Source organism: Plasmodium falciparum, assembly GCF_000002765.6.
Source record: "Plasmodium falciparum 3D7 genome assembly, chromosome: 13".
NCBI classification, from domain to species: domain Eukaryota; phylum Apicomplexa; class Aconoidasida; order Haemosporida; family Plasmodiidae; genus Plasmodium; species Plasmodium falciparum.
The window spans coordinates 19115-29569 of NC_004331.3; the positions used below are offsets into that span (position 1 = coordinate 19115).

General features: G+C 28.8%; 1 protein-coding gene across 1 annotated transcript; it reads left to right on the plus strand.

Moving 5' to 3' along the window:
- Positions 1-2249: 2249 nt before the first annotated feature.
- PF3D7_1300100 (erythrocyte membrane protein 1, PfEMP1) lies at positions 2250-9673 on the plus strand (the record flags this gene model as incomplete). Its single annotated transcript, XM_001349702.1, has 2 exons — positions 2250-7424; positions 8360-9673. 2 exons carry the CDS (start codon positions 2250-2252, stop codon positions 9671-9673), a joined length of 6489 nt encoding a protein of 2162 aa, XP_001349738.1.
- Between the last annotated feature and the right edge of the window lie 782 nt (positions 9674-10455).

Genomic DNA, 10455 nt, shown 5'->3' on the forward strand with positions numbered 1-10455 from the left:
TTTACTATATGGTGCATATGGGTGCAACTTTACTATATGGTGCATATGGGTGCAACTTTACTATATGGTGCATATGGGTGCAACTTTACTATATGGTGCATATGGGTGCAACTTTACTATATGGTGCAACTAGGTGCAACTTGATAAACACTGCATGGAGGTGCGCTTTAAAAAAATTTTAGGATCTAGGTCTTGTCTCAAAAAAAAAAAAAAAAAAAAAAAAAAAAAATTTTTTTTTAAATCTTAAAAATAGGAAAAACAAATGTACGTTTTAAAAAAAAGAAAAAAAAAAAAAAAAAAAAAAAAAAAATTTTTTTTTTCTATGTCTTAAAAGTATATAAAAAAATATATATCTTAAAAAAAAGAAAAAAAAAAAAAAAAAAAAAAAAATTTTTTTGTCTCAAAAAAAAAAAATTGTGGATCTAGTCTTAAAAAAAGTGGATGTAGTCTTAAAAAAAATAAGGACCTAGTCTTAAAAAAAAGAGGATCTAGTCTTTAGGGTTCCCATGTACCAGGGTTAAGGATATACTTTTAGGGTTTAAAAATTTGTTCGGTTCCCATATACCAGTGTTAAGGGTATACATTTAGGGGTTAGGGTTTATATATGGATTATATCTATAATTATGGATTAGGTATATATTTTGTTTATATTATTATTTATGTATGTTTTGTATCTTATATGGTTTTATTGTTAAATATGTAAAGGATCTATAGCTACTATATAAAGATCTGTATTCTCATAGAACGTGAGGATCTATAGTTACTACCTAATTATATATGATAAGGATATATACATCCGCTATGCAAGTATAAATATATATATGTATATGTATGTGGAAGTATATTGTTAAAGAACATATCTGTTCATCAAGGTAATTTCATACATATGTGATATTCATATTTCAGTATCATAAGGACCAAGAAATAATAATTCAAAGTAGAATTAAGAGATAAAGCCTATATTATTATATTGAAGTAACGAAATCCATAGCAATGTAACTGCCAAAAATATGAAAATCGAAATGGAAGATACCAAAAAATCGAAATCGTGCACGGACACATGCAGTAGCCGAGAATTATTATATATATATATATATATATGTATATTTTTGATTGAAGAATACGTATTCTTTTTGTATATATTTATATTAATGGTATCGAGAATACGTATGCCTATATGTATATATATATGTTGAGAGAATACGTATGCTCTTGTATATATTTATGTTGGAGGAATACGTATTCTTTTATATGTATACATTTAAGTTAGTATTAAGTAGTAGATAAAACATTAAATAAAAATAATTTTAAAATTTATTTTAATTAATAATATAATAATTTTTTTTTATCTCTTTGTTATTAAATTTTTTTTTTTTTTTTTATTTCGATACCCTTTTGTTCTCGATCTCATTTCTACGTTATATTACAAAATATGTTATATATTATATAGTATATTATAAATTACATTATGAAAAAAAATAAGAATAAGAAATATTATATTTATATTTATAATGTATTATTTTTAATATAATGAAAAATATAAATATATATATATATATATGCATATATATTTTTTTATGTAGATATATTATAGATAATATAGATAGAGAGAAACGGAAGAACATATTTGCCTCTTTTGTTATCTCTAAAATATATATATAATAAATTAATATAAGGCGAAAAAAAAAAAAATATATTAAGGTTTATAATTAAATATAGAAACATGTTGTATGTTTTTATATGTATGTATTTTCGTATTTTTTTTTTTTCTCATTTATAATTTTACAAAATAAATAAAACATAAAAAAATAATATATAAAATTAAATATATAAATAAAGGAATACATGATATATAATATTTTTCATAAAATGTAATTGTTGTTTTTTTTTTTGTTAGAATATTTAAATTTATTATAAATTTATTATAAACCTATTTGAATATTTGATTAGAAAATATATAAAACTAATAATTATTATATACAAACATATGAAATATTATTTATTAATATATATAATATTATAATATTACTACTATTATAATTACTATATATAAATATATATATAATACTTATATATATATATTCCAACACAATTCTATTATTATTATTCTACCATATAACAATACTCCCATAACATAACATAACATACATACCCCTACCAAACACCTACCACTCCACCGCCCACACGAACCATGCAAACCCACAAATATATGTATGGCATGACATCATGTAGTGCACGAACAAACGAAAATGGGGCCGCCAGGTATTACTGGTACGCAGGGTGAAACTGCCAAACATATGTTTGATAGGATAGGGAAACAAGTGTACGAAACAGTGAAAAATGAAGCTGAAAATTATATTAGTGAATTGGAAGGAAAGTTGTCACAAGCAACACTTTTGGGGGAAAGAGTTAGCAGCCTTAAAACATGCCAACTTGTAGAGGATTATCGTAGTAAGGCTAATGGTGATGTTAAAAGGTATCCGTGCGCTAATAGATCACCAGTTCGTTTTTCCGATGAAAGTCGAAGTCAATGTACATATAATAGAATAAAAGATAATGAAACCGATGATAATGCATGTGGCGCCTGCGCGCCGTATCGACGTTTACATTTATGTGATTATAATTTGGAAAAAATGGGCAAAACGTCGACAACGAAGCATGATTTGTTGGCAGAAGTATGTATGGCAGCAAAATACGAAGGGGACTCAATAAAAACACATTATACAATACATAAACACACAAATAATGATTCTGCTGCTGAATTATGTACTGAGTTGGCACGAAGTTTTGCAGATATTGGAGACATTATACGAGGAAAAGATCTGTATCTCGGTGATATAAAAAAAAAGCAAAATGGAAAAAAAACAGAAAGAGAAAAATTAGAAGAGAATTTAAAAAGAATTTTCGGGAAAATACATGAGGACGTGACGAATGGGAAGAAGGAGGTGCTAAAAACACGCTACAAAGATATTAATGATCCAGAATTTTTTAAATTACGAGAAGATTGGTGGACTGCGAATCGCGCCACAGTATGGAAAGCCATCACATGTCATGCAGGAGAAAGTGATAAATATTTTCGAAACACATGCAATGATAGTGAACATAGTGGAACTTTTTCTCAACCTAATAAATACTGCCGGTGTAACGGCGACAAACCAGGTGAAGACAAGGCAAATGTCGATCCCCCAACCTATTTTGATTATGTGCCGCAGTATCTTCGCTGGTTCGAGGAATGGGCAGAAGATTTTTGTAGAATAAGGAAACATAAATTAAAAAATGCTAAAGAACAATGTCGTGAAAAATATAAAAGTGGTACGGATCGATATTGTAGCCGTAATGGCTACGATTGCACACAAACTATTAGAGGAAGAAACATTCTTGTCTCCGATTCGGAATGTACTAACTGCTCTGTTGTATGCACTCCTTTTGTAAAATGGATAGAGAACAAAAAACTGGAATTTGAAAAACAAAAAGGAAAATATACAAAAGAAATAGAAAAAGCAAACGGAACATCAAACGGAACAACAATAAGAACTCAATATGGAACAATTAATAATATGTATAGAAAAGATTTTTATCAACAACTACAAAGTGGCTATGGAGATGTCAATGCTTTTTTAGAATTGTTAAATAAAGAAACAACATGCAAAGATCACCCTAAAGTGGAAGAAAAATCTGATATTGATTTCAATGAAGGTACTGAAAAAACATTTTCTCATACGGAATATTGCGAAACCTGTCCGTGGTGTGCTACCAAAAAAAAAGGAATTGATGGAAACTGGGAAGAACAAAAGTATGAAGAAGGATGCGAAAACTATTTAATGAAACCCATTGATGAAAGTAAAAGTACTGATATTGATTTGCTTGTCAAGGATACGTCAGGAACAACTATGGTGGAGAAACTAGGAGGTTTGTGTAACGATTCTTCTAAAAGAACTGTTCAAATGGAAAATTGGCAATGTCATTATGAAAAAAAAAGTCAATATGAAGATGGTTTTGATAAGGATTATTGTGTACTAAAAGATGACAAAAAAAAAAAACCAGAACATAGGACAATTAAATCCTATTATACCTTATTTCCAAATTGGATAAATGAAATGTTAAAAGATTCGATAGATTGGAGTAAAGAACTTAAAACCTGTATAAATAATGAAAAACCAACTAATTGTATACGTGAGTGTAAAAGTAAATGCGATTGTTTTAAAAAATGGGTTGTACAAAAAGAACAAGAATGGAAACAATTAGAAGAACACTATGAAAAAGAAAATTTTAGTGGAGATTTTGGTCCAAGAATTAGTCCTTATGTGACTCTTGAAGGGAATTTACAATACAGTTATTTGGAAATGATTCGAAAGTATTATGCACAAGAAAAACCCGTACAAGAAATTGAACAAATAATTGAAAAAAATAAGAACAATTTCGAAGTTAAAGAAGATGATAATTCAATAACCAAGTTCTTACAGCAAGAAAAAGGAATTGCCACCAAATGCATAGAAAAACAGGAAGAATGCAAGCAACAAAAAAAACAACAACGACAAAAACAACCCGCCGATAAAGTTGTCTCCCGCTCCGGCGCCTCACCCGACACCGCCTCACCCGACACTAAGGCCACTGAGGAAAAGGAAGAAGAAGAAGAGGAAGAAGAAGAAGAGGACCTCGGCGAGGAGTCGGAGGAGCCGGAGGACCAAGCGGTGGTAGACCAGGATGGGCAGGGGGAGACCACAGAAAAGAAGGTACCGGCGACCACAGAAGAGGGATCACCAAAAGAAACAACAACACCAGAGAAGTCAGTAGACGTTTGCAAAACGGTGGCCGAACTATTTAGTAACGTGGACAATCTGAAAGAAGCCTGCACACAAAAATATGGCGGAAATAACTCACGTTTAGGTTGGAAGTGCATACCAACTAGTGGTGGTGAAAAAGCCACAGGTGGTAGTGGTGAATCCACTGGTAGTGATGCCACCACCGGTGGTAGTATTTGTGTGCCACCGCGAAGACGACGATTATATGTCACACCACTAACGAAGTGGGCAACTAACATGGAGGCGACAGAAGCACAAGCGGGTGGTGACGAGGCCACGGAGGCGTCAGTACCACTAGGTGACGGCGTGTCGAAAAACCCCAAAGAGGCACTACTCAAAGCATTTGTTGAGTCTGCAGCGGTAGAAACTTTTTTCTTGTGGCATAGATATAAAAAAATAAAAGACAAAGAGAAAAAAGAAAAAGAAGAACGAGAACGGGAAAATGCAGGACTTGACCCCTTCGGCGGTAGCGTCGACGATGAGGCATCTACACCTGACCCTCAAACACAATTACAAAGTGGTACCATACCCCCCGATTTTTTGCGACAGATGTTTTATACATTAGGTGATTATAGAGATATATGCATAGGTGGTGACCGCGATATCGTGGGCGACACTATTGTTAGTAACAAAGAGGGTGGTACCCCTACAAAAATATCGGATAAAATAAAAGAAATTTTAGAAAAAGTTGACAAAAAACAACCTGATAAACAAAATAGTGGCACAACCCCTAAAACCTGGTGGGAAGAAAATGGTCCTCATATCTGGAATGCTATGGTATGTGCTTTAACATATAAAGATAATGGCGACAAAGGCAAACCACAAGTGGATGACACTGTGCACTCACAACTTTGGGACACCACCAAGAACAAACCCAAAAACCGCCAATACGAATACGACCAAGTCAAACTCGACGAAAATAGTGGTACCGGCCCCAAAAGCAACGACCCCATCAACAACCCCACGTTAAAAGAGTTTATTTCTCGCCCCCCCTACTTCCGATACCTTGAAGAATGGGGAGAAACATTTTGTCGACAAAGGGCGCGGATGTTGAAACAAGTGGAAAAAAATTGCACACAACATGGTAAAAAACAATATAGTGGGGATGGGGAATATTGTGACAAGATTCATAAGGATCCTACTACACTTCCGGATTTAGGTTACAGTTGTCCCAAATCTTGTAGTTCTTATAGAAAATGGATAGAAAGAAAAAAAACACAATATGAGAAACAAGAAAAGGCATATAACAATCAAAAAGCGAATGTTCAAAATAATAATGATAATGGATTTTGTGGAACACTAGAAAGGGAGGCTGCAGCATTTTTAAATAGCTTAAAAAACGGACCATGTAAAAAGGAGAATGGAAAGGATAATGATGAGTATGAAATAAAATTTGATGATAAAGAGAAAACATTTAAACACGCAAAATATTGTGATCCATGTCCTAAATTTAAAGTTGATTGTAAAAATGGTAAATGCGATAATGATAAAGGAGGGGATTGCAATGGTATAAAGACTATTGATGCAAAAAATTTTGAAACAATGGTAAAACCTACTGAAGAAATTGTTATGCGTGTGAGTGATAATAGTGGAAATAAATTTAATGATTTAAGCGATTGTCAAAATGCAGGTATATTTGAAGGCATTAAAGAAAATAAATATAAATGTGGTAATGTATGTGGTTATGTTGTATGTAAATCGGAAAATGGCAATGGGGAAAAAGTCAATGGGATAGAAAATCAAAACAAAATTATAACAATTAGAGGTTTGGTTGCACATTGGGTACAATATTTTTTAGAAGATTATAATAAAATTAAACATAAAATTTCACATTGTATAAATAATGGTGAGGTATCCAAATGTATAAAAGATTGTGTGAAAAAATGGGTAGAAGAAAAAGAGAAAGAATGGAAAAAACTAAAAGAACATTACCAAAAACAATATGGTTATAATAATTCAGGGGAATCTTACCCAGTGAGAAGTATTTTGGAGCAATTCCAATCTGGAACTGAATTTAAAAACGCTATAAAACCTTGTGGAACATTACAACAGTTCGAGAGTTTTTGTGGTCTTAATGGCGATGAGAGCTCAAAAAAGGAAAATGGTAATGAGGATGCGGTACAATGTTTGCTTAAAAATCTTGGCAATGAAGCTAAAAAGTGTGAAGAGAAACAACAAACTAGTGGCATCCCCGAGGCACCGTGTGTTAACCACACCCCCCTTGAAGATGACGATGAGGAACCCTATGAGGACTTACTCCTTCAAGAAACAGAAGAAAAACCAGAGGAGGCAAAAAAGAACATGATGCCGAAAATTTGTAAAGATGTGGTACAAGAAGCAGAAACAGTGGTAGAAAGCGGTTGTGTCCCAGCAAAAACACCGGAAGCACCAGCGGCATCACCAGCACCAAAAGAACCACCAGCACCTAGTGAAGGCACAAAGGAACGTCCATCTCCACCAGAAAAAAAAGCACCGTTACCAAAAGAAGAGAAAACCAAACCAAAACGATCACTAACCCCAACAGACGACCCATGGGAACCCCTGAAAAATGCCATGTTATCTTCGACGATCATGTGGAGTATTGGCATTGGTTTTGCTACATTCACTTATTTTTATCTAAAGGTATTATATATATATATGTATATATGTGGATATATATGTGTTTTGTGTATATGTATGTGTGGAGTGTGTTTGGATGTATATATATATATATATGTTCATATATATGTGTTTCTGTATATATATGTATGTGTGGGTATATTTGGATATATATATATGGATTTACATGTATGTGTTTTATATATATTTTATATATATGTATTTATATTAAAAAAGAAAAAAATGAAAAAAAGAAAAAAAAAAATTTATTAAAATAAAAAAAAGAAGAGAAAGATTTTAAAAATAATAAAAATTATAATAAAAATATAAATTTTGATAAAATAAAAAATGAAAAATTTTATCAAAAAAAAATTAAAAAAAAATTATATTAATAAAAATAATGATTAGAAAAAAATTTATTAGAAATAAAATAAAAACAAATTTATTAAATAAAAACAAAAAAAAAAAAAAAAATGTTAAAAAAAAAATATATATCATAAAATAAAAAGAAAAGGGAAAAAATGTTAAAAAAAAAAAAAATTAAAAAATTAAAAAATTTAAAAAAAAATTAAAAAATTTATTTAAATAAAAAAAAATTAAATAAAATAAAATTAAAAAAATTAAAATTAAAAAAAATAAAAAAATTTAATTAAATAAAAAAAAAATTAAAAAAATTAAAATTAAAAAAAATAAAAAAATTTAATTAAATAAAAAAAAATAATAAATAAAAAAAATTTAATTAAATAAAAAAAATAAAATAAAATTAAATACATGCACATATACATATACGCATACATATACACATACACATAAATATATATATTATATATATGTACCCATAACTACGTACACATTTACACATACATATATATATATACCAATAACTACATACATACATACATACATACACACCTAAATACATATATATACATACACATATATGTTCATTTTTTTTTTAGAAAAAAACTAAACGCCTTGTGGACCTTTTCAGTGTTATTAATATCCCCAAAAGTGATTATGATATACCGACAAAACTTTCACCCAATAGATATATACCTTATACTAGTGGTAAATACAGAGGCAAACGGTACATTTACCTTGAAGGAGATAGTGGAACAGATAGTGGTTACACCGATCATTATAGTGATATAACTTCCTCTTCCGAAAGTGAATATGAAGAATTGGATATTAATGATATATATGTACCAGGTAGTCCTAAATATAAAACGTTGATAGAAGTGGTACTAGAACCTAGTGGTAACAACACAACAGCTAGTGGTAAAAACACACCTAGTGATACACAAAATGATATACAAAGTGATGATATACCTAGTAGTAAAATTACAGATAATGAGTGGAATACATTGAAAGATGATTTTATATATAATATGTTACAAAATGAACCAAATGATATACCAAATGATTATACAAGTGGAGATATTCCTTTAAACACACAACCGAATACTTTATATATTGATAAACCTGATGAGAAACCTTTTATTACTTCTATTCATGATAGAAATTTATATACTGGAGAAGAATATAGTTATAATGTTAATATGGTTAATAGTATGGATGATATTCCAATTAATCGTGATAATAATGTTTATAGTGGTATAGATTTAATTAATGACACGTTAAGTGGTAACCATAATGTTGATATTTATGATGAAGTTTTGAAAAGAAAAGAAAATGAATTATTTGGAATAAATCATAAAAAACATACAACAATTAACCGTTTCGCCAAACCTGCACGTGACGACCCCCTACACAACCAACTAAATTTGTTTCATACATGGTTAGATAGACATAGAGATATGTGTGAACAATGGAATAATAAAGAGGAAGTATTAGATAAATTAAAAGAAGAGTGGGAAAATGAGACACATAGTGGTAACACTCACCCTAGTGATAGTAACAAAACGTTGAATACTGATGTTTCTATACAGATAGATATGAATAATCCCAAAACTACAAATGAGTTTACATATGTGGATAGTAACCCCAACCAAGTGGATGACACCTACGTGGATAGTAACCCTGACAATTCTTCCATGGATACTATCTTGGAGGATCTGGACAAACCATTTAATGAACCCTACTATTATGATATGTATGACGATGATATTTATTATGATGTAAATGATGATAATGATATATCAACTGTGGATACTAATGCTATGGATGTTCCTAGTAAAGTACAAATTGAAATGGATGTAAATACCAAATTAGTGAAAGAGAAATATCCTATATCGGATGTGTGGGATATATAATATGTATTTATATATGTTTGATTTTTTTTTTTTTTTTATGTGTGCATTATATTATATTTTTTATTTGTTGATGTTATATTATATTTGATTTGTGTATTATATTATATTTTATATTTGTGTATTATGTTATATTTTTTAATTGTTCATGTTATATTATATTTTTTGTTTGTGTATTTTTTTTTTTTTTTGTATTTAATTTTTAGTGTTACAAATTATATTATATATATGTACATATATATATCATAATTATATTGTATTATATATATATATTTAATATGATAACAATAATAGTTAAAATTATTTAAATTAAAAAACATAAACTATTGGAAACGCATTGAATATAATAATATATTACTATTTGTATTATTGTTATTAATACTACTATTAATAGTAATATTATTAGAAGTAGTAATTAACAGTATAACTATTAATTTTATTAGTGATAACAGTACTTTAAAAATTTAATATTTTTATTTTTTATTTTATAATTTTTACTTTTTATTATATTAAAAAAAAAAAAAAAAAAATATATATATATATAAAAATTATTATTATAATTTTTTTTTCCTAAATGTGTATACAAATAAAATATTAAAAAAAAAAAAAAAAAAAAAGAAAAATTTGAAATATATCATATAAATTTCATATATATAAAAAATAACAAAAAAAAAAAAAAAAAAAAAATTTTAAATATATCATACAAATTTCATATATATAAAAAATAACAAAAAAAAAAAAAAAAAAAAAAAAATATATAAATATAAATATAAACAAAAATGGAA